At 40.0% G+C, this 26731-nt stretch overlaps 1 protein-coding gene across 1 annotated transcript in view; it reads right to left on the bottom strand.

Annotated features, from left to right (window-relative positions):
- nrxn3b (neurexin 3b) overlaps positions 1 to 26731 on the bottom strand; it is a 120514-nt gene that overhangs the window by 9133 nt on the left and 84650 nt on the right. Inside the window, 3 exon segments of the mRNA XM_051071983.1 lie at positions 579 to 782; positions 22345 to 22728; positions 26116 to 26554. Coding sequence (XP_050927940.1) covers positions 579 to 782; positions 22345 to 22728; positions 26116 to 26554 — 1027 coding nt within the window.

Here is a 26731-nt window from a genome sequence, read left to right as displayed (position 1 = left end):
AACCTGCTATCATGAGGATAACAATAAAAAAAAAAAAAGACCACAGGAACAGACCCACATGATAAGAATGCATACAATCAGTGCAGCACTAACATGTATAAATGCTTACCTGCAGTTCTGAATAGATGGCAGAATATAATCTGAAATGTTGCTACCCGAATTAATGCATGTCTGAGGACAGTGCCATCTATTAAAGTAATTCAAAAAGCAAAATGCTGTGCCTTTGGAAAAATCTAGTTGTACACAATAATGAGCATGACTACAATGATCTATGATCTGTTCAAAAGATGTGCTGCAGAGCATGGATAACTTTGTTAAGTGTTAGACTGATGGATATAAAAATTTACAAAGACAACTAAGCATCAAGGCAGAAAAACTTACAGTTCAGGCATGTCAAAAACAGTTCATGCAACTACAAAGACAAACTAGAAAAAATGGTTTTAGTATGTGTTAGGTCTGATATCAAGTCTGGACCATAAAGAAAATGTACAAAAGAATGAAAACACAAAAACAGTAAGGCCTCCTCTTGAATTTGAGGGGGGGAGGGGGTAAGCCAACAGGGACGGTTTATACGATACCTAGGTTGACCGTCAGTTTGACCCTCCCACTGTCCAACTCGAGCCTCAGTGTGTCAGCCGACTCACGGGACGTGGCGGCCATGAGCAGGCCGAACGCCCTCTGGGACATAAAGCGGAGAGAGACGTCCTCGGCCTCTGTATGCATGACACTTGGTATCACGACCTTCATGTACATGCTGCCATCGAAAGACAGGATCGAAGCCTCTGTGAAAAGAAGGGACAAGAGTGTTTAAATATTGATGATGATTTAAGCGCAAATATCTCTTGTGAACATGTACCAGCAAATACAGTGTGGGTTGTGTCAATGTGTGTGTGTGTGTGTATGTGTGTGCACAAAACAACAGATACCATCGTAACAGCATAAAATACAGCAATATATTGCATATGCTTCACCTCTTTCTGACAGCTTTGTTTATTCTACCAAGGCTTCTGATAAGATAAAAGAAAATGTGTGCTGTGAAAGCAAACACACACACATACACATGCCTGGTGAAGAAAGGGGAACCTCATTTAAAGTTGGAACATGCGTGCATGCGTGTCCTTTTATATTTTATCAATGGGAAACACACACAAACACATATGTCCCACATGCCCGGTTGCAGCTGTATTCATCATCCATCGAGTGACAGGCGAGTGTCTCGAAGCTCAGGCTGCTGAGGTGCACACACGCTGTTCAGTGTGCAGAAAATTAAATCATCATGCTATTTCCCTTTATCTCTGGCAACTCCCCTCTATAGATGTTGCATGGTTTCTTTAATTGTGAGATCCTGTTGTAATGTAAAATCAGTATAGAATATGTAGGTACTGTGATCTACCACCATACAAAAAAAATGCCTTTTACATACTGAACAACACCAGCTCTCCTGTAGTTAAATTTGACAATTCGAAGACTGCTGGGCTGGACTGGAGTCTTTCCCCTTGTTATGTGTTGGAAAGGGAGGAGAGAGCTGGAGCGAGCGTGGCCAAAAAAAAAAAAAAAAAAAAAAAAAAAAAAGCGGAGGGCTGTCAGCAGACTGGAAGCCTCTTGGGGAGAGAAAGACAGATTAAAAAGGGTATCCAACCATGAAATACCTGTTTTGACACCTCAGCTTTTAAAGAAAAAATAGCCCTGTGGCCTCTGAAATGCACCAGCATTTGGCTGCATCCAGGGAAATGCTGAGACTGTAGGTGAGCATCATATGAGAGAGCGGTTGTACCTGTAAACGATGCGATGCTGCATGACACACACTGCACACTGCTGCTTTTTCTTTTTCTTTCCTACATGGAGTCTACTGAATAAAGTGCCATTTTTGGGTCGATTTATAGAGAAAAATGTTTGCGTATGTGACAGTTAATGCATTAGAAGTACTATTGGATTTTGCTCCACTTAAATATCAGAATTCATGTGGTATGTTGCGAAATTCATGTATAAGCAGTGTGAGATCAACGAACCATTCATCTCAGGAAGAAGTGCCCTGCTGTAAAAATCCCACATTTTTCTGTGTTGCTTTTAGGGCTGTTGTAAAATCCATTCTATGAACAAGCTGTCGACTGTGTGGGTACAGTAGCCTGGAGGATAATGAAACCTTGGCTCACTATTGTTCTACTCAATTTTAAATTGCACAGGCTCCCTCCCTCTTCATGTCTCCTTTGCTCTCACTCTCTCTCTCTCTCTCTCTCTCTCTCTCTCTCTCATACTAACACACACGTAGATGTAAGCACAATCAAATATCCACACATGCACGCACCCCAGCCAGTTCACAGACGTATCCCCTAACTGACAGAGGCATATATTGATTGGTGAGCCAGGTCAGGTCCCAGGCTCACACTAGAAGAGGATTAAAAAAAGTAGTGAGAGTCAATCTGCAGCTCAGAAAACTCAAAGAGACAAGGAAGGACGTGAAAAGCACCCTATAAAGCTAACTGTGATGTCCACTCAGGAGTTTAAGCAGACTTGGCACAGAGCCCTGGGTAAACCATTTTCAGAAAATTGGTTGGGATGTTTTTAGCTATGAGAATTTGACATTGGAACTCAGTTTGAACATTTCTTGAAAGTGGATGTGTCACCTCCTCAAGAGCAATATTGGTTATTGAAATTTATAATGTCTTTATTGTCCCACAGATTGGAATAATAAACCAGTGCAACCCAAAGGGTGGCAGAAATACACTATAGTCACTATGTGACAATAATAATAAGACAATACTGTACAGCCACAGTAGTGGCTAATGGCTGTACTTATGGCCTTGAGCTAAATGCTATAATGTTTAATGTTTACCATGTTCACAATTTGATGGATCATTATTTGTAGCATTTGCTATGTGCTATGAAATATTTAAACAGCCTAAATGAAGACAAATCAAACAAAGCCGGAGCGATTCACCCTATTAAATGGTTTTAGCTATCTATGGTGGCAAAATACCCTCAAGAATCAGCATGATTTAACAATATGCTTTACTGCTCCACAGTCAATGCTGTGCTATTGCTTTTTAAATAAGCCACACAGCATCTGCTTTGATGCACAGCATCCCTTTGTGGGGCCAAATAGTCCCAATCATGTCTGACTGTCATCGATCAATCTCAGAAGGGATCAGCTGTGTTGTAGTCAAATGGCTTTTTATTGTCTTGGAAAGGAGAGGGATGTGTTTGGTTGACTGCTGTTCGATGTATTTTATTCCCACTGCACGACCCGCTCTGGTTTGAGTGGCAGAAAACCAGACCAGAGGAAAGGCTGAGTGTATTTTGAAGATGTCCACTAGGTTCATTTAGACCCACTGAGGTTAGGTTCAAGAGGAGAGTAAAACAGAAATCTCTAAAAAATCAACTGACAAGGAGTTATTTGATGGGACAGCTCACCTCATTTGTCAGACTTGCAGTATTTCAGTACAATTAACTTTGAAATGAGACTAGTAGTCCATAAACAATTATAAAATATTAACTAACAACAAGAAGACAAAGAGCAAAAAGAAGAGCAGACAAGAGTCATTAACAAAAAGATGTTGGCATTTCATTTTGCTACTCTTTGTCCACCAAAAATGTTAATTTATTAGTAGTGATTATTTGACCAAAATAAGAAAAAGTTAAGGATCAGAGTTAGCGTGCACTATGGTGCACAAACACACCAGCTGTAGCTGTGAGTAATTCCCCTCAGCAGTGTCCTCTTTTCCAGGTTTATATGATGGGCCTGTCTACAGCCCTGAAGTGCTGAGCACACCCTCCTGTTCTCACAGGAAAAATTCAAAGTGACACACCTCCATGGTTTACAATAAACAACTTGGCTTGGCCACGCTGAGCTTACTCTACTAGATGTCAGTACCTTTAAAAGTGTGAGAAGTTTTAAAGGAAAGTTCAGTTCATTACAACTGGGATCTTAGTCAGTAGTTTTGGCCAGTGTATTATGTATTATGCTTGATAGTCTGGTATCCTTTGCTGTAGTGGATGTCTTTTCTGCAGTGTTGCTATAATCTAAGATCTCAGTAATTAACTTTCTAAGTATAATGTTAACATTGCCAACAGGAGCATTTGCCTGAAGTACAAAAATTATTCCATCTTGTATGAAACCTAAGCTAGCCTTAAGTCAGGTAAGTAAGTTATAGTATCATGCAAAGCTTCCCATAGAAATGTGAGTGCTATAAAGAAGTGGAAGCATCTGAGCCCAATATCACTTTACATTTGTAGAAAATTCAACATCAATCTCTGCAAAAAGTGAAAACTGCTGCTGTGATTATAGTCATTCATACCCAATGTAAAGCTAATAACAGGCTTCAGCAAGATACTGCAGGTGATTGCACTCTATGTAACCACAGTGTGTGTGTGTATGTGTGTGTGTGTGTGTGTGCGTGTGTGTCCGCAGTGGCACAGTTGCATCTACAGTGATGTGCTGCTCTGTAACTTGGTATTTCTTAAGAGAGATATCAGCAGCAATGAGGATGTCATTTCAGATGGTAATTAAGCTGCTACTTGTCAGTCTGTGCATGTGAGTGCATGTGTGTATGCGTGTATTTTCCAGCAAGCCCTGCACTTTACATAATTAGCAGTCCAATTGAAGCAGAAGATGGAGGAGGAGGGAAGCTATTAAGTGAGAAGCTTCACAAATATTCAGGGTATAGAGGGGGGAGTAGTCAAACCTCCTCAGCACACACACACACACACACACATACACACACACACACACACACACTTAAGTCTTGTTCAAACTCTGAAATCTGTTTTCTTCCTCTCCATTTTTCCTCTCTCAGTGTTCCCATTATTTACTTGCCTTGGCTGTAACTGTGTAGGATTATCTAATCTTTTTTCCCCTAACAGAGTGACAAGTCTTTGTTTTGATAAACAAACCAACAAGGGCCTTGACTGTCATTGTGGTGTTTCATGTGAATGCCTGTCAACCATTCTCCCACACATACACACACAAACACACACATTTTTGAGTCTGCTGTCAACAACCTTGAAGTTCAAAAATCATATCCTCATCCTGACAGCAAGGATAAGGACATCGATAAAGAATCTTACAGGCACTTAGTGTGTCTTCGTCTCCTTTTCATGTGTATATTTACAGTATGTGTGCATGTGTGTGTTTGTACAGTGTTTGTGTACTATGTGTATACACACTGAGGCAGTAGGAAATGCCTGCACTCAACAGAAGAGGCTGTTGGCTGTGGATGTTATTCACAGTAATCCTCACCATGTGGTTCACTCTGGAGACACATGCACATGCACGCGCGCTCACACACACACACACACACACACACACACACACACACACACACACACACACACTAATACACAAAAACAAATCACTGCTACAACGCATGAACATCAGACCAACCAAAAATATCCCAACAGACTTCACTGTACTTTTTAAAGGCATACTCCAGTCAAACAATCCAAACCCCTTGTGAAAGAAAATCACTTCAGTAAGATACAGAGCAATGGATTTAAATACTGGGACAAAAAATCTAATTTATCAATTCTATAGATTCAAAAGGAATTATTAGTGCTCACACCTCCACAAAGCTTCATTCTGTCTTTACAGTGGTTTCAGTCTGATGAAGTTGTGATTGTGCAGCTCTTAGTCTGTTTTTACAGTAAATGGTAAAATTTATGTAAAGCAGAGAGACTTCAATTCCCCCCAGTCCTGTTTAAATTTGCTCTTCAAGTATGCCTGACAGCGTGGTTTCTAATATTTGTATGCCCAAAGCACAAAATGACTTTTTAAAAAAAGAAAAAAAATCTGAAGGTTTTAACAGGGCTGTTGTTTGGACTGCTGAGTCAATAATTACTCAACCTAGTGCTGACATTAATGAATTTTACAGGTCGTTTTCAATGTCAAAATGTAAGTTTCATGTGTTATTTTGTATGACAGGGTTACATGAAATTAGGTTTTTTACCATTTAGGGGCAGAAGAACAAACCTAGCTAAAAAAAAACAAACAAAAAAATAAACAGTCCTTCTAACCTGTTAAGGCTAATGTGTTTTAGCAAACTCCATGTTTACACATTTAACAGAAATGGCAACATTAGCATTCATTTAGGGTCTTGTTTCTAGCCACATGGGGAATGTAAATCTACAACTCATTTTCTTCTTACTTCTGTTTTGGTCTCTTCCAACTCCTGAGGGAAATATCTGCTTCATTAGCTTGCTAGTGACATCTTCGTCTCTTTCTTCACTAACTAGCCGCTAACTTTGTATTCTGTTTGGTGCTTGGTACAAACAGCGCTAGCTAGCACACAGGCCATTTATGTTGTTAGTGATAACTGAATGTGCAGGTAACAATGTGACACTAGAGAACTAAATGACTATGCAGCTATTACAGAAACTTGGTGACAGTGGTAGGAGTTATGAGCTATGGCTTCAGCCTATACCTTTCAGTGATTGCTGTGATCTGTTTTTGACATCTACTCATTATTTTATTACCGTTTAAGCTCTCAGATAAATTGCTGTGTTTAGTGTTCAGTTTTAAAATACCTACAGTATATAATAAAGATCAGTTCTATTCCGGACAAGAGGCTAAAAAGCTCTGCAGTGATGGGGAACTATACAGAAATGTATGATTCTCTTTCGGTTCATCTCTACTACTGACCTCTATTATACCCAGTCACTTGATCTATTGTTAAAATATTGAGAGACTGAGCTATGACAAGTAAAATATTGTACAGCTTTCCCAAGTCCATTGTCCATGTGGTTTGATAACAAGGTCACGAACCAAATTTCTTTTTAATCTCCTTCTCTTGCTATATTTCCCTATTCTATCTCAGCCCAGATTTAGGGAATAGTACATACTAAGCATTTTGAAGAACGTCATCCCCTTCAGACAGTAAAACTCAGGAAGAGGTCAGTACACTCAGGGGGATTACCAAATTTTTTGCCGTGCTCAACCTAAGCAGACTGAGATGAATTTATCAGGATATCAAAAATCACAAGGGGTGGTGTAGCATCAATATGAAACAGTAAGCGGTTTTGTGCATCAGACATATTGAACAGGCTTTACACAGGGATAAGGTAAATCCGTAGAGCTTTATGAACATGTGACAGATACAATCAGTATCTGAAGCAAACCTCTGCACATTAAGTTTGTAATGAACGTCATACTGCTGTATTCTAGGCCAGGGAATATCGCATCGACTGAATCATTTCCACGGTGTAGTTGGCTTAACCTCTCTGCTGGTAAAAGTCATGGAGTGGCATTCCTCAACAGTCGTTCTGGTAGCTTATTCTGCTATAAGATGGATTATACAAAGCCAAGCAGCTGTATTTGACCTGAAGGATGCTGAAGTTATGATTAATGACAGTTTGTGATGATTTATGGGTGTAAAACTCCTGCTTAGTGGGTAGCCGCACAGATGGGCACACACAGGTCACTGTGTGCAAGAGCAAACATTGACACATATACAGCAATTTGCAAACCCTAAATGCCTGCTCATTGACCTTAACCAGTGGTGTGAACAGACTCTCTAAAAGGCAGAGGAGAAAAAACAAAAGGGTGTCACCTCTTTGATGCACAGGGTTAGCTTTAGCATTGAAGTTAATAGGTTTAGAGCACCTAGAATCTCGCTTGAGCCAACCAGAAAGGTCACTTAACCTAAACAAGAGGGGTCAAACAGACTGACCTGAGGCTCACTAAGGCCAAAAGGAGAATCTGGGGGTCAGACAGGTGGTGACTTAAGGGCAAAAATGAAGAATTAATGTGTCCAATCAGAAAATGTTGTAATAGAGGAACACTTCAGTTAACACAGTAAAAATGGCAGGATAGCCATCCCTCCCAACTTTTATAATTAAGGCCAGTGACTATGAACTTTGTGAAAATAAGACTATTTCTTCTGCAACTTCTTGGGATTCTCTGCTGGGTGAATTTGTTGATAAAGTAAGTTTGATTTATGGTTTTGCCCTTGCTGAGTTTTCCCAACTTGACTGTGCATTCTGCTGTTGCATCTGCCAAGGGTCGATAAAGATAGGCTACATTAGTAAATGTATTTGATGTTAGCGTTTTATGATGTGTCTTGCGAATAAGGAAAAATGCGAACGGCAATTTTGCAAGTACTTAAGATTAAAGAGATCATCTGACAAGCAGGTTGTGGGTGGAGCGAATGAATGTTTGTGTGGCTCAGTACACAGTATCATTGTAAATTGTAAGGTTAGTATGGGGGAAGAGCAGATAGTTTTCCTGTGGGTTTTCTTTTTTTTCAGCCTTTTTAAATTTCAGGAAAATCTGACTTGCACTCCAGGAGAACTTTGATCTGCTTCATTTGCAGCAGCATGTTCAACAAATGGAACAGGCTTGTATTGCTGTAGAACTCCTCCACGTCTGGTATACTGAGTTGTGACTCCTGCGTGCGAGTTTAAACCACTGAGTATGCAAATGAAATTTACAGCAGCAATCTTTATAGGACTCCGGAGGGGAAAAAAAAAAAAAAAAAAAAAAGCCTGGTGCTTAGTCTGACTCAGTGGGTGGGCACCAGTGTATGTTTAGCTGTAACAAGCTTTACCTCAAACTTTCAACAAACCCGGCAACTATCCTTGACACATCACTCGACACTACAAAGAAAACTAACACTCAAACAGACAGAGAGACAAATATGTAGTTATGTACATACAATCAGTGAAACACAGCTCCATCAGGGGGCAGCAAAGTCAAAGACAGCCGGTTGCTGCTGTTAACACTAGCTTCTCATGTGAGTTGTTGAGAAGGTGGAGATGAGAAGGGTGGAAACATGAGCCAGGGATAGAAAAACACAGAGGAAGGTGACAAAATGAAACAACAAAATGGGAAACTGCAACGAGGAAAGAGCAAATGAAAAGACCAAAAATGAAGAAATGAAAGGAGAGGAATGGATTAGTAGTAGGTAAAGGTGGAACTATGGGGAAAGCAAATTATGTCAATGTGACCATAAAGATAACTGACATTATAATAACCATGGTAGACTGCAAAACAAATGAGTCAAGTTACCAGAGTGTCTCTTGAAGCATGAAAATGCTAATTCATGCTGTTTTATAAAACATGCAAGCATAAGTACTCCTGTAAACCCAGAGAGAGTGAGGCACTATATCCAGCAAAGTAGCATGATGTATTTTTTTTCCCCCTTTTTTTATTCGTAAAAATCAGTTACTCTCTCTGGGAACCCTCCTCCCCGCTGCCATGAGAGGTTTGGAGACTTGTCAATTTCTCAGATGGCCGAACACTGAAGGCTTGATTTCCTCTGTGTGTTCTCTGTCTCTCTCTTGCTCCATGTGCGAGAGACAGAGAGAGAGTAAGTGGGAAACCACACAGGAGGAGGGAGGGAGAGATCGCGTGCGAGTGTGTATTTGGAAGAAAGGGAAGGACAAAAAAAAAAAAGAATGAAACGAGGAACAAGACACAGAAAGCAGGGGAAGATGGATGCAGCACATTCCCATTCTCCCTATTCAGCATAGTGTGCTACACTGAGAGTCAGGGTTTACGTAACCCAGCACAGTTCCTAAGCACACATTTAATTACAAATGGGGATTAGGGAGCAACGGCATAATGTTCCAAGCAGTGAAAAAACAGAAATGAACAGATCCTTTTTAAAGTGCAGGAGGATCTGTTCTTCTCCCGGGTAAACATTGTCAAACAAATCTCTACGTATCTACCACTGCCTCACTGGCATTTTCAACAAATCAACAGTTTGTACTTCTCTCTCACTCTCTATTTCCATCTATCCACTACTACCTCAGCCTTTTCTTCCTCCTTTCTTTTTCATGCATTGTATGAATCGGTGGGGCTGAGCTGCATCAGACACCACTGGCGTACTCTTCCAGCACAGGAGGCCGACTGTCAGCTCGCCATGGGTCTTGTCTTCTGGCGCCGGAGGCAGGAAACACCATCTTTAATGGCAGACGACTCGAATCTCGAATCTCAGTCGGAGAGGAGGAGAAGAGGAGAGGACATTTCACTCTGCATTTCTTCTGCATGTGCTCAGGGAAATTACCACAGCTGGCATCCACGAGAATTAAAATTCAATCGACGTGACCTCCAATCACTTAGGACCGTCTCTCTGCAAAAACCATCATCTCAGCAAATGGAGAGGGAAAGAATAAGAGGATAGTGAAATTAGGATGAATCCATTTCAGGGAGGAAAAAAAATAAATCCTTTGCCAAGTCACAGCGCACTATTCTGCCCGTAGCCGAACCACAGAATTCGGCTTGGGGAAAAAAAAACAAACCAAAAAAAAAAAAAAACATGTGACACGCTTGATAATGCAGAAGATACCAAACTCATTATTCTGCTCAGTTCAACGATTATTCAACAGTGTGGGAAGCAGATAAGTGTTAAAAGACAAGTGGAACAAAGCTGAGATGAGAATTGAATAGAAGGGCCTGTTTCGCGTTGTTGGGACTGAGAGATATTTTCTTTAAAAAATGCAGGCCCAGGCATTTTCTACACCCAGCACAATACAAGAACATTTCAGCTTCAGATGAAATAGGATTAATTTAGCATGCATCCCTGGGCTGCAACACTGCAGACATACAAACTCACACACATAAACTATACAAGCACACAAAATCTCAACAGAGTTGAGATATGTGTATGTACTGTCATGTATTGTAAGCTGGAGAAAAAACTAAATAATAAAAAAAGAAGCAAATTGCAGTCATTCAAGAGCCAGAACCCTTCGCAGGTGACACATTCATGTACTGTGCATGCCCAGATTGCAATATTATAACAATCTATGGTGCACTTATGGCTTCCTTTTGACATCGGCTATTGTAGAAATCCTTTGAAAACGAGCAGCTTTCTATTCAAGACAGAATCCTCAGGAAGGATCAGATATATATGTTTTGACATGCACCTATTGTTTCCAGTAGCTCAGCATGCACTGAAAAATTCAAGCAGTGTCAGACACATTGACATATTTATTCTAAACTTAGTCAAACAATTCTTGGCATCACTGTGACTGCTGACACCTTTCAAGATGTAAGGATTTAAAAATATAGCATTTTTTCCCATATGGGAATATACTATATTCATCATTCAGCTTGATATATGGTGACGTGTTCTTGTTTTTTGTTTTTGTTTTTTGACTGTCAATCATACATGCTTGTTAGCTGCACCGCAAAAGAGAAACAGATATTTCCAGTGTTGAGAAAATAAGACAGGTGATTTATCTTGTGGCATAAAGACAGGTCGAATAGATAAAATATGAAGTATTACAGTCACACTGGTCACTAACGCTACTAGACGTGTTATCACTCTAAAGTGAGCGTGATATAGTAACATTAGTTGAAATGGGGAAACTGCAGGTGCAGCTGCTGCTGATGCTTCGAATCTACCACCTGCAGTGCACCACAGAGGCATCATGTGCTAAATGATGCGAATCAGTTACCACATCCAGGGCCAGTGAGCCTTTACTGTCGGAAAATAAATAAAGAAATACAGTTTAGGTAATCTAATACGCACACATAAAGCCATGGATAAAACAATATTTGAAACATGTTGCTGTCAGATCCTGGGTTAGAAATCACCATATCACATGCCTTGGAAGTCCAACGTCCTGCTTTAAAAAGCTGATTGCTCCACTATTCTTCTCTAGCTTATTTTTTGCCTTCATCTGTCTCCATTCTTAATTTGCTGCCCCTTTCTATAACCCTCCTCCTTTTGTATTTTGAACCTCATCCTCTTTTCTCCATTTTCCTCCTCTTTGCCATCCTCCATTTTACATCCCTCCCTCCCCCCCTTTGTCCTGTGTATGTATGTGAGCACTGGCCTGTTAGTCAGGGCAGACCTTGAAGTGTCATTTTCTCTGTCTGCTGAGATAAATGTCCCGGCAGAGGTGCTTATCACCCGTTTACACTGAAGAGTGGGGCTGGGAAAAGACTAAGGCAAGAGAAAGGCGACGGTGAAAAGGGAGTTACAATAAAGTGGGTGGGGAAAGACAGGGAGGGGTCGTAGATGTGTGGTGAATTTCTTCTATGATCCTTTCATTAAAAAGAAAGACAACCCAAGGGAGAGACACAAACAGAACTCAGTTGTTTTCTACAAATCCAGCTGTCTGGTAGTGAGAGAAGAGGAAGATGAAACTATCTTCACTTCAGGTGACAAAGCTATGGGCAGTGTCAAACGATTCACTGTCAGCTTTTAAACACACCACACACCACCACACACACACACACACCTTCTCTGGTGGATATGTGCTTTATGATAACAAGTGGAAAAGTATCTAGAAGGCTCCAGTTGTACATCTCATTCTATCGCACTCAGCGATAATGGCTTTCTCCAAATGCCAGCTGAGCTGAAAAAAAAAGGAAAACTGCTGAAAGGTGAGTGTCTGTGCAGCACATACTCATACAGCTGCTCGCTTATCAACCTTGAAGTGATGTTCTTCTATTCAAACCAGATTGTCAACCGTGGGAGCTTTATACTGCACAAATCAACTCATCCTGCCAAACAGAAATATAACCTTAGAGACACAGCTATACACTCCCTGTAATTCTTAAAATCATACAACCACTATTGGCTCTCAAGCTCTGTCTTACCATAAATAACACACTTTGTCAGGTCAAAACCAAGTGTATATTATCTATTTGATGTCAGCCATTTCACCTCAGGTTCATTGAAACAGGAGACACAAAAAGTAAAGGATAGTGAAGGATAAATTACAGCAAGCATCAAAGGTAAACACCAAAACATAAAAAATGATCAGCTGCCTTTAATTATAAAAAATAATGACAGTTATTCAACACAGTTTTTTGAAATGTTGAATTTCACTGATTTTACACAGTAGGTTCAGTTTAGCAGTCAGGGAGTACTACTTGTAAAATATGTATAATGTCTTCCATGGCAATGGAGGAGCTTAAGTGCATGAAACACACCCACACACACACACACACACACACACACATATATATATATATATATATATATATATATATATATATATATATATATATATATACACTGTGTTACATTCATTCACCACAAATTAGAATATGTGACGACCCCATGACATTTTCTAATGTTTATAACAGGGTAAGGCTAACTACTGGTTGAGATTAGGCAACTAAACCAATTCAAAACAATTAATTTAGTTAAAGTGTGGAGGTTTGTTTTTGACTCTGGGGAAATGCAATGAAAATTCTACACTCGAAGTTCACTCACTTCTCAAAGGTTTTCAATAAGATCCTATACTACTTTGTTAGCAGGTGAAATTTGCTCAAGCGTTATCTTGTGACTGAAGTGTAGCTGAAGAAGGCGGCCATGGAATATGGCCAAAAAGTTCATGACTCAGTAAACCTTGGATTTAGAATTTTTGTTACAATTAAACTAAACACACAAAAATGTACTTACTCCAAAATAAGAAAAACATTGGAATCAGACTGACCTATTTTTCATTACATTATCACTTTTTATATTAAACGCATACTTAGTCTCTGTGTGTGAGACAACAACCTCCTTTATGTTTGATCCTTTTGTGGTTTTAAACAAACATTTAATTGCCAATTTACATAAAGTAGTTAAATTCGAGGCACGTGCAAATTGCAAGGAAAACTAGACTTCAGTGGACTAAGGTGGAGTTTCTTGTATTTGATGTTGTTGTTAAGAAGTCTCTTGAAAAAGTGGATGTTTTAAATCAATTATTATGGAGAAAGTGTAATGAAGCTCGCATCTGTGTTCGGAATAAGATCTATGTACAACAGGTTGACATGGAGAATCAAAATCATGTGTGGCAGTAATTAGTACCTGACCATAAGAAATTATTCAAACAAAGGCAGCCTCGCAATTACGAGAAAGGGCTATTATAGGGCTCGAGGATTAAAGGAGACTTTCAGAAAGATGACTTTTTTTTTCTTCTCCCTCTGTGGGTGGGAAAGGCATTTTGACAAGCATTTAAATTATGCCACTCTAACACTGTTAGAGCTGGCTTTTAGGCATATCTGACGAACTGACTTCAGCTGAATACAAATGAGTTTGGGGAAGATTTTTTAAATGATTAATAGGTTATCAACTAGGGTGCAGAGAAGGTACAGTGGGAGAACCCAGACATTTGGAACTGCCCTTATTCCCATAATGCCCTCATACTTTCCAGTTACGTTAAGAATAGACTAATCATTGTAAACAACGTGTTGCACAATAATTATGCCAACCAAACTGAATTAACAATAAACTATCTATGTGAAGGAGATATTGCAGAATTGCTGAAATGTATCTTTAAAGTGTATTTATTTCTCTTGTTATTTGCAGTAGGAAAAGACAATCCACTAGATAATTAAGAGATCATCTGCAAAACAAAGTATTTTCTTGAGAAAACAAACCGTTTCTCACTCTTCAAGCACAACCTAAATGTAAAGCAGTATAATGTGAAGCCCAGGTTACAAGGTTCCATGTGGGAAGGTGACAAGCATCAGTGTCATTCAATCGCTGTTCTGCAATTACTACCTATGATTAAACTGTAAAAGCCATATGGCAACCTATTATTTTACCGCCACTATGAATGAACATTGAGCAAAATGAGCAGGTAATTGCATAGTGTGTGTATTCTGGTGTTTCTATCTTTATGAGAACCAGTGTGATTGATGCGATTAAGACGTGTATGAATTTGGGCAGGAATGTAATGACAAGAAGAAAAAAAAAAGTCTAAATGCTAACAGGAGGAGCTTGACCAATTTCACCCAAAATCCTTGGAATTAATCAATCAATCATATAAATAAATGTAACTTCAAATTAAATTGAATAAAATTCAATGAATAAAACAGTGTGTCAACAAATGGTAGTTTAAGCTGTGTATTGCCTCCAGCGCAAACATTAAGAAAGAGGAAGCCAGCGCTATAATGAGTGATGTCACCACTGAGCTGTGGTGGACACACTTCCAGCCATCAGCTCAGGCCTGGAGCCATCACCACTCTTCTCCACTGACAGTAGGGAAAACACAGGCACTTACTGTATGTGGGCGGTGGCATCTTGTCAGGGAAAATGCAATATGCATTAGACACAATCCAATCTGTCTCCAGTGGATTGGTATGTGTGTGTGTGTGTGTGTGTGTGTGTGTATGTGTGTTTGCGCGACTGTGTATCTGAGTCTGATGATGTCTGTGTGCACAGATGCGGTGGAAAGACAGAAAGAGGAGAGTCTCAGTGGGATTGCTTGGCGCTGGGCTGGCACATCGTCAGACAAACACACTTCATTACAGGCCTATTTACCTGATTAACTGGGCTACTTTATCAGCTGCACAGCACTCTGCAATGAACGACTGTCAGCAACACCCCGGCTTCCTAAAAGCTCCCCTTCCACACCCACGCAAATAGACCCACAAATAGTTTATAAACACAAAGCTTCACTTACTGGCTGACTGTTTGAATGACTGACTAGCTTGCTGAGTTGAGGGAGTGTGCACGATTCCTCATCTCTCTGCGGAGTCGGTGGATGACATCAAATATACTTCCCTGTAGTCTTGAATTAATGTCACCTCTTACAAGTTCGACTCAAATACGACCTGAATAATCTGTTGTACTTGAGTTTTCCTTATGGGGAATAACATTTGGGTAACCTTTTCATGTAATGGAATGTAACAATCAAAAAGGAAGAAAGCCTGGAGCTGCCTCCCAAAGACGAGAGAGAGAGGACAAAGCCCACCTTGAAACATTATCATTACAGCAGCGTAATGATTTCCTTTCTCTTTGCTTTCTGTGGATCTGACTGCAGGCTATTTGAGAAGAAAATCATTTTTCAGCATCAATTTTTAAAGTACTACACCGAACTACAGCCGTACGTACTGAATCAACCCAATTAGACATATTCCATGCAGATGGAGTGCAAAGTTACATATACAACCTTTTAAGACAATCAAATGATTAAAGCTGACACATTTAAAAACAATAACAACAGGTTACAAAAATATATAAATAACACATCAATTCCACAAGTTCTATCATTCTAACCGTAACAGTGTGTGGAGGCAATAACTTTCTCTCAAACTGTGTTAAGATGTGTGCATAGTGTTGTATTTTAAGTAAGCGGCTTCTCTTTTCTCTTCGCCATGTGTGCCTGCTGGGGCCGCACTGAGCCGCGCTGCCCTATTTGAATTCAGATCACAGACAGATTGGTTTTTGGCAGGGCTACGCTTCCAGTCGCAACCCAGACGAGAGGGGTCTATCAGGGCCAGGACCTAGTATCGCACTCCTGCATGGGGTTTTGACACTGTCTGGCTGGTACACACACATACTGACACACATACTCACAAGCATTGGCAGTAATAAAAAAAAAAACATTCTTAATCATGTCAAAGGATGCAAACATATATAGAGCGCAGACACAGAAACATATGGTCGCATAGAAAAAGCGAATGATGATATTCATTGCTTTTTATATATCATATTCAGTGTGTGCACATATTCATAACATACACATGCACACTCACACAAACATACACATACACACACACACACATACACACACACACACACACACACACACACACACACAGTGGCTGGCTCCCATGCTGACGCTACATCTGCTTCTCTGATACCGTGGCAGACCTCTGATCACAGGTGCTGTCATGTCTCATGGGCTTGGTTAAAGAAGACATGCCAAGCAGTGGGATGGTGTGTGTGTGTGTGTGTGTGTGTGTGTGTGTGTGTATTACTGAAAGTCAAAGAGAGGGGAAGATTTGAAGACAGACAATGAAAAAGAGACAAAGAGCAGAAGAAAAACAAGAGGCAAAAGAGATAAGAGACAGAAATCATCTGTATACCAAACGTGGCACAGATACCAGCTAGAAAACAGAGAACAGACAGGAGCGCTGTTGTCTTTTAGTTATCGCCTAGTACGATCTTTGATCTCCTCAAACAGACTAAAATATCTGTCAGGTTGTATTTTCATTCTGGTAAACAGAGCAAGAAAATTGTTAGCTTTTTATCCCCTAGTGGAAGAGAAGAAATTACACAGAGCAGTGTGCTCCGTTCAGTACAAATATGATGAAATTATCTTGAGAGTTTCAGTTCTTATCATTCCATTATTTGAGTTCCAAAAATATCACTTGTGCAAAATGTGCTGAGACTACTTCCATGTGGTCTGGGTTTTCTACTAGTAAGAAAAACCAACAATAGTACATTAGAAGGAGTTTTTCTTCTTTGATGGAAAGGTAGTCAGTGAATGGAACTGTGAACACAATGATGGCTGAAGCTCTTGGCAAGTGAATATCACCACCACCACCTACTCCTTGCAAGAAAGCATGTTGGTGACAAAGAAAAGAAGTGATAGAATAGAAGCAAAACAAGACATAGAGTTGGTGTTTGATGCTGACCTTGCAACGTGTGATCTAGACTGGTAAGTAAACCACTGTAATGGCTAACTTGGCTATGGCTAGCAATAGCAAAAAAGTACTTATAGCAACCTTTAAATCTCTATTTAAATGTGCCAAAAGTGAGGTAGGATTCACATTGAAGGCAGAATGCTGTTGGAATGCAAGTAGAACAAATTCCTCACTGCCACATTATATTAGCACTGATTCAAAATGATGAGTGTTAAAAGTGCCATGGTGTTGGTCCAACAAATGAAATAAACAGTCACATATGAGCATGGTTTGTGCAGAGATTATGTCTGGCTAAAAAGATTAGTTAAAAAGATGTGTCATATCACGCACTCATTCTACAGGGTACTGTACTCAGTACTTAACTGGTACTAAAAGAAGGCAAAAGATGGAGGGAGTGCAGCAATGGATAGATGGCTGTGTACGCAAAGTGAAGGCCAAAGCCAGAACTTTAGAACTGCTAGGGTCAACATACATTGAGGTTAGGGGGTGCCGCCATAGCTGAATAGTTGGGGCATGTACCACATGGGCCAAAGTGCCCTGAGCAGCTGGTCCCTGGATTGAGCCCCGGTCTGGCTGGACCCTAACTGCGTGTCATTCCCCTACTCTCTCTCCCTGTTTCCTGTCTCCTCTCCACCGTCCTATCCAAATACAGCCACCCCCCACCCCACAAAAAAATAAATAAATAAATTGAGTTTACACTGGGATAGGCCAACTTTAATTCTGGAACACAAACTGCCCTCTGGTAGCTGAAACACAAGCATTTCAAAACACACATAGTTAAATGTCTATAGTCATAGTAGTCTAAATCAAACACTGGAGTTAGCCAGTTCCTCAACACTTTACACATCACATATTTTACAAAACAATTCATTCACTCAAGGACGAAACATAGTTCTGAGGAGCCTACAGTTAAACAAAGTCAGATGACATGATTTCTCTTCCATGCTTGAGAGCTACAAGCTCTAAAATAAGTATAAAACCTTGCATCCTGCTTTTGCTGTAGTAGTAGAATTAGTTAGTATTAGTATAAGTAGCTCACACCAGCAGTACTGACACATAAGAGACTAGCCAGTCACACCTATTATAGAGAAACCTATGTATATTGACTTTGGTTTTGCTGACATGAGAGGTCTTTGACTTCAAGAATTTATAAATGGAAATGCTGATGCAACATGACAAATACTTCCAATGCCTGCCAAGGAAATCCATTTGAATTAAATAATATTACAAAAAAGGGTAGGCTGATCTTAGCAACTGTTTTTGAACAAATACAGACAAAAGAGTTTATTTAAATTCCAGCAGAAAGTCGCCAGCAAAGGCCAATCATTGTAATGTAAATGTATAACCTTTGTTACACTCCCCAGGAGAGCTCTGATTTCTATCATTTCACCCTTTGTCTCATCATACAAGTACAATCCTCTGTTGTACCATATAGCTTGCTTGAGATCAATAGCAAGCGCCATGTGTGAATACATCTCAGTGGTTGTTTGATATTGTCACCAGGGAGCTCCAGGGGCTGCTTAAAAGCATGGAGGAGAAGGAAAATAAACTATTCTACCAGCATGACTAATGCAATTCCATTCGTTCCAAAGTGCTGCACATTTATTTTGAAAGAAAGAAAATACCACGTCATTTCAAACCTAACATTTCAAATCAAAGTGATTTCATCATCTGAGGGGCTGCTGTAAGTAATATTCTACTGTGAACTGTGATACAAGCAATTATTAGAGAATATAGAAGCTAATGAGATCAGACTAATTTGTAAATTTAGTTTGCCAACATCCAGACCTTGTGCTATTTACAGATGATGTTGTCTTCTCGGTTTTATCAGACTGTGACCTCCCATGTGCAGATTACAGCTTAGGGTCAAACAGTCAGGAATGAAGCCCAACATCTGAGTCTGACAGCAGAAAAAAGGTGGACTGCCTAATATAAGTGAGCTCTTATATACAAGAGATGGTGAAGATGGTGGAAGTGAATTTTCATTTTACCAGAAGGGGAGCAGCACTGAGGACTGTCTTCGCTGCAGTGCTGAAGAGGGAGCTACAAATCAAAGCTCTCAATTTACTGCTCAGTCTTCTTTCCAACCCTTTACCTGTGGTGACACATGCTTTGGGTAGTGACCGAAAAAAATAAGATCGCTGACACAAGCAGCTCGAGATGAGATTCCTCTACAGGGTGGCCGACCTGGCTGTGCATGAGAAAGTGAGCAGTTCAGCAAACTGAGAGGCCTTCGGTATCGAGCTGCTGTGCCTTTGCACTGACAGGAGCTCTAGCTGAGGTAGTTCAGGCTGCTCAGGCCTGACCACAGAGCAGACCCAGAACACACCAGAGGGATTACCAGATCCCCCAGAAAGAGGTGGAGGAAGCTGAAGAGGGAAAGACAATCTAGGCTGCTTTGTCTGACCACACTGACCCTGACCTTCATTATTGTCTAGAAAGGCAAGAGTCGATGGATGGATGGATGGATGGATGGATGGACATCAAGGCAGGTAAGACCCAGAGGATGCTCTAAAGAAGTCAGATGGTAGGAAAAGTTTTCATAAGAAATCCTCTGTACTAAAATTTCTCATTGATATGATACAGATAATATCACTGTTTACACTTATATGTTTCCTAAATCTAAAAGAAAATTTATTTTTAGCAGTGCCATCTGTAACTTAGATCTCACTCACTGCAACTAATTATTTTTACGATTGATAAATTGATAGGCCCTCATTTCACTTAATTATCAAATCTTTAAAATGGAAGAAACAAACAACAAATGCTCATCTAACGCTTCCAGAGGCCGAGGTGCCATTCCCCAAATTTTGTGTGCACAACATTTCTAAAATTTCTAATATTGGGGTATTTGAAATGTACGTGTATTTGGGAATAGTTGTATATGTAATGTATTCTAGTTATTTTATTGTTAAATTTCCATAAGGTTGGGGGACTCACAAGAGTCAAATTATTGAAAAAAAAAAAAAAAAAAAAAAAAAGATTTGCCAGAGTTGAGGCACTAGGGGCTGAGATATCCTGATATTTGGTTCTTAGTATGGGCCAATCCCCACAAACAGAGCAAATAGCATGATTTGTTGTATAATGGGAATATGATGTAATGCAGGCTTTTTGTTAAAAATTTGTTTAAAATTTTCAAACTTTGGAAAGCTCCTCCAGAGCTACCAGATGTTATACACTTGTTTTCACAGGCTCTATATAACTCTGCATGACTAATAAACTGACTTTTCTGTGTAGAATTGGTGGTGTGCCCCTTCACAAAGATAAAAAAGATTATTAAAATTGTTGTGGGTTAATTTCCTGTTTGTCAACTTGTTATCTCAGTTTTTAGCTACACAACTACAAATTGACTAGGAGGAGATTCAACCCCCATTTGAACCAAGAAACTAAAATCCAGAGGAAATATTTCAGTCATGACAGCATTACCACCATCAGCACATTTCATTATATCTCAAGTCTCATTGTGCGGAGTAAAAAACAACTGCTGAACAGACTGAAGCTCTGTTCTACAGTTCCTGAACTGGAGGGCCGACCCCCAGTCCCGTGGGTTATCACCCAACGGCAACAGCCCTCACTGAATGCAGAGATACAACCATTCAGAGGCCACCGTGTGGGAGGGAACAGATCAGGATGGGAGAAGAAGTGAGGGAGGACTGTATGGAGTGTTAGGGACATAATGTTTTCTTCCTGTGGGTGGAAGGTCAGTGAGGCACACTGGCTCTGTTTTGAGTGTTTCCTAGCCAGTACACTGCTGCCTTCACAGCTGCCTCTTTTCCCCTTTTGTGCAGATACAACATCATGGGACTGCTACTAAAATAGACACAGCAGTCAGGCTAAGACGAGGTTAACTCCATCAGACAGCCACAACTCCCAAACTCAGCTCCCACTGGAAGTTTAGCTCTTTCAGGATGGGACAGGACATGTACTCTACATTACTGCAATATAAAATTAACTTTTATTTTTATTATTTATGATTGTATATTTTGAACACGTGTGTCTAAGTTTTGCTTCCTCTGAATTTCATCTGCTTCCAAGAGGAGCTACTTTATGAACTTTTACTGTAGGTTGCTCAGATTTTTAATTCTTAATGTTACAGTGTTGGTAACATAAAAAATCAAGTCTCCATATAATAGTCTATACAACAGACCTTTTTCAGTGGAAGAAACATGTTGATCCTTATTCTCCTTTGTTTTTCTTTAAATGTTAACAACACATTATCATGTAGCCACCCCCCTATAGACACATTTACTGCTGGTTGTAGCAACCTTCTCTCCAGATGCTCATTATTCCTCCAAGTATGTTTCGTTACACACCTCAGGTTCTTAGGAAAGTACTCAAAGCCCTCTACTGAACCCCTGAAAAGCTCTGCAAAATAGTGAAAAAGTCAAGAACAATCTGAACAATAGTCAGATAACATACTCTCCCACAGCTAGGAGTGTCCCTATCTCTGCCGTCTCATAAAAACTTAATGCGTCCAAGCTCTTAAAACCCAGACAAGGAGAACCCATTTCACCACCAGAGAGAAGTTCAATTTCACTCCAGAACCATCCCCAGCAAGAGAGAAAAAAAAACATTGCTTTTCCGAAGCCACTTGGCAGAAAAGTGAAATCCTATTAAATCTTTCAGCAAAGCTTCCATAAATATTATAAGGGAAGTGTCCCAAGTCACACTTCTGCCTGTCTGCTGAAACAGAGCACTGTCCACTTACTTAGAAAAGCTATTGTTAGCAGACAGTGGCTACTTCATTGCCACTTTACAACCATATTTAGGAGGGTACAAAAGATATTTTGGCTCTGTAAGACTACTTCGTATCTGAGTCTTGTCATCTACACGAACACATCACACCACTGTTCCATAAGCACACTGACAAACACATTTCTTACACAGCTGCTGAAACCTCTTCTAAAAATCCTTTCTGTATCAAATCAATAAGCCCTCTGACACACCAAATAACACTTAAAAGTTATCACTATAAGAGAGAAAACACACTCAGCACATGGAGGAAAGTGATTGTAAAGAAGGCTCACCTTTATCACAGGTACTGTCCCAGAAGCCAGTCCCGGTACAGTCACAGACGAAGCGGTTCCATCCTTCCTTACACACCCCATTGTTCTTGCAGGGGTTGCTGTCGCACTGTTTCCCGGTCATCTTATTACAGGAGGGCTTGATGCCGGTCACGTTCTGGGACTGAGCTATCTGCCGGATGTCCTTGCTTCGTCCGTCGATGAACAGATCCCGGACGCAGCCCACGTAGCCGTAGTTGAGCATAGCGGTCCAGAGCTCAGTTGGGAGCACCAAACCCGCCCGGTTATCAGGTAGACCACCTAGGTAAAGGTCCCCCTCCAGGTCCAAGATCTCATTCTCCCCGCTGGCTGTGAAAGGTGTCCGGCGGCTGTTTACTGAGATGATGCCTGGAGGGAAGAAAAATCCATTATTAAATACTACACAAATGCAACGTACATGTACATGTCAACATGCCATGTAATCTACCCCTATTAATACATATAAAAAATTGGAGTAAGATAATGTCAGTGGTTTCTTGTTGGATTTTTAGAAATTAAGTGTCCTGTTCTCCTAGTTAAGTGATTTTCCATATCTTGCTTGCTGCCAGAAAACAGCCCAGGCTTCTGTTAAATTGCTGAAATAACAGCAACTCCACTGAAAACAAGTGACATCTACTGCCCTGAATTTACAGTATTTGGCACTTCCACAAAACTGATATTTTAAGACTGGCTAAAAGTTATATTTTCAAGCTACATGGGAGACTGGTGGCCCCATTTTTATTCATCAATGTGAAAAAAGGTTAAAAATGACAGGGTAGAGTTTTAGTAATTTTGCAACCAAAGGCTCTGACAAAGTGGCAGTGTACGCGGGGCTGAGGCACACCGGCAGCAGAGTCGTGAAAGAGGCCGACAAAAATAGCACAACACGCCTGTGTCTGTGCTAAGATGAGGTCTGAGTAGGTGGAGGTGCAAACCTAAGTTTGGCAGGCAAAATTGCACTGATCACTTACTTTGTAACACTCTCTTCATGGGAACTCTATTTGAGTCACAAAATTACAGAATAGGGAGCAGAGACAAAAACAACCTTGCATCCAACAAAATAACCAGCCTACTGTCACAAGGTCACTGTGTACGGTCAACACACCAGCACAAAGAGCCCAGTGTCTCTACAGTCTCTTTTCCCCGAGACAGATTTATATTGTATATCAGTCGAACCCTAAACCTCAAATGCATCAGCACAAAGCTGATTTCACAAGGTTTATGAATGTAAATCCGCCAGATCATTAGCAAAACAAAGACACATACTTACTCTTGTACACATGCATTGTCAGAACAACATAACAGAGCAGATCCAATTCCAGAACTGCATTTGTAAAGCAAAGGTGCAGTGACATCTGATTCCCTCATTTATATTCCAAAAGGATACAATTACACCATCAGATCAAATCATTTCAGACATTGTGTGTGATCTCAGCTAGACTATATCAACATTTCTTTATAGTGCAGTTTATTTCACGTATTTACGAGGTTAAATTCTTCTCTTTCTTTTCCACTGGGAGCCAAGAGGAGAAAAGATTTAGTTTAACATCTGTGAACACAGGAGGAAAACAGGTCTAGAATTCAAAACATTAACAAAATTTTCATTATGTGACACTTTTCAATTACAAATGCGTATACCTTTAATGTGATCTAATAACTGCAGATTGGACCATGAAAAATATATACTTAAATAAAGAAAGATGGTTTAACATCAGCTTATCTCTCCTTGTAAAATGTTGCCTCTCTCTGCACCTCTTCATCAGCCCTTACTGAGGTCAAGCATGAAAACATCATTTTTTCCATAAAGCCCAAATTTAGCTCATCTGTAAACGCTGTAATATGAGTTCTCACATTTTACTTGTGTTACATTCACCTTGCAGCCAGACAGAGAGATCTTGGCAAGAGCTCTTTGTGGACAAGAAATTTAATTCACTTGCAACTCCTATTAACATTTCACTCAAGCCACAAGTGTGATTATGCCTGTTCTTAACCATCGCTCAGTCTGGTATCCATATATCTGTCTCATTCCTCTTTTTCCCTGTGAAAATCCTACTTTCTACTCTGCTATCGCACTGGGGGCTGTGCCGGTGATTAATCAAAGCAGTGAGCTCTGACACACGGCTAAATTGGCTGCTCTAACCTGATATATAACACAGGCTGTAGCACCGACTAACACATCCGAGTCCTCTGGAGGATCCCACCTAATGCAGAGATTGTGTTGGGTTTGGAGCTCAAGGCAACAGAAGTTTCTAACCCTTTTCTGTAATATAATCTTCTTCTAATACTTTCTGTGTATTTGGCCATGTTTTGAGGTCAGAGGACATACAGATGGAAGGAGGCAAGGGGAAACACATTCGGTAGCTATCTAGAGAGAGGTATGACTTTATCCTGGCAATAAATCATTGCTGAAATTAATATATTGAGGAGATTTACATCATTCCGTGGATGTGATAAAGGAAAAAGCTGAAATAAGCAGTAACACGATTACAACTTTGATTCTCTCTGCTGGTGCAGTTTTATTGAAGCAGCTAGTGTGAGTCTACACACTGTAGTAATTATTGTATTGTAATTTCCATAAACCTAAACCATTTCTTTTAAAGTAGTTGCACAATAATAATTATTGCAGAATGGTATCAGTTACAATCATTTTCATGATTCTTGTTTTTAGTTCCTACTCAAATATTGTTTCAAAAACACCTCTTTGGTATAGTTTTGATAACAATTAGTTGATTCATTATTCAGTTAGTTTTTACATTTTAATAAAAATAAAAATATAGATAAATAAGATAAATATTTATCTTTCAAGCCACTGAGTAACTTTTAAGTAATAAGTCCACACCCATGCTGCATGCTTTGAGCTAAATGCTAGATAAAATAAGGTCCACATGTTAGGTGTGACAGTGCTAACATTTTGCATGAGTGATGTAACTGTCTTCACTATCTGTTAGCATGTTATCATGCTGTTATTTGTTACTTGGCCGTAAAGTGTGAAAACAAACAAGTATTGGACAAAATGATGTGGTGATGGCAATATTTGGAAAGTTACAGGCTCACCAAAAACAGCACTTTAGACTTTAGTAATGACGGGCATTGAGGATGGGCATTTGTCATTATTTTTACCATTTTAGAGACTAGCAACCACTGGTGAACTGACAAAATAATCAGTAGCTTAATTATTGTAATAATGAAAACAACTGTGGATCTTTTTTATAAATGAATTCCCAAAAATGCAGATTTCCCATTTGGAATGATAAATGATGACACACAGTTCCTTCAAAATGATATACGCCAAGTCCCTAGAGCAATACTGCAGAAAATATTAGTCATTCTTCTTTCAGTATTTTAGGATATATTGCACAGTAGTGTACCTTTATTTCTCACAGCTTGATTACTCTGTTCTCTAGCAGTTTGTTATTTGCCTTGTCAGCTCTCTGCCTATAAATTCATATACTGCATGGCCAAAGGCAACATATTTTTAATTAAGCTAGGAGTTCAGTTTTCTGATTGAAGCCATTCTTGATTATGTGTTTGTGTTTGTGTGTGAAAGAGAGAGAAAATGAAAAACAGTGACATAACAAGACCCCAGTGCCTTTTCCAAACACAGAGCTATCACAGCTCTTTAACACTTTAACAAACTGTGACAGAAATCAAATTCTTAATGTTGGTAAACTGTGGAACTACAAGTATGTAATTGCAAAACATCTGTGAAGAAAACTGAAATCTGAAATTTCTTTGAATCCAACACCCCAACCTTACCTGAGCGACCGTCTCTCTGGATGTCCACATGGTGCCAGGCGCCGTCATTGACCTTAGCTTGCGTGGCTTTGACCTTGATGGTCCCAGAGCCCATGTCCAGCAGCAGGTACAGCCCTCCATCCAGCAGCTCCACCGCAAAGAAGTCCACCTTGTTGTTCTTCTGGCCCTTTGCATCTCGTCGGTCCTGGGGCTTACCGTGGGTGAAAAGTATCAGTCCGTTGGGTTCCGAGGTGCGGAAGTCGAAGGAGATGGATCCCACGCGTTTGGTGTTCCATTTCGGCAAGGCCAGGTAGGAGTTGGGGGTCTCAAAGTTGATGGGGTCGAGGGTGGGGACATTTTCGCACTTGAAAACAATGTCACCCTGGAGCTTCATCTTGGGGTCCACAATGCGAGCAAGACGGGACAGTTCCAAGCGGATATCATTGTTCTTGTACACCACCTAGGGAAGAAATACAGGGGTTGGAGGTTTCTCATATACATGCAACAAATACGTGACATGCATGCAAGTGCAAAAATGACTATTTTATCACGTGTCTTGCAGAGTTTTCATTTTTTTAGGTTGTTCACAATGTGCCACCATAGCGGATCATTTTCCAGTGTAATAATGGTTGAAAAA

Source organism: Lates calcarifer, linkage group LG7_1 (assembly GCF_001640805.2).
Source record: "Lates calcarifer isolate ASB-BC8 linkage group LG7_1, TLL_Latcal_v3, whole genome shotgun sequence".
Taxonomy (NCBI): domain Eukaryota; kingdom Metazoa; phylum Chordata; class Actinopteri; family Centropomidae; genus Lates; species Lates calcarifer.
This window is presented reverse-complemented; position numbering and strand designations above follow the sequence as displayed.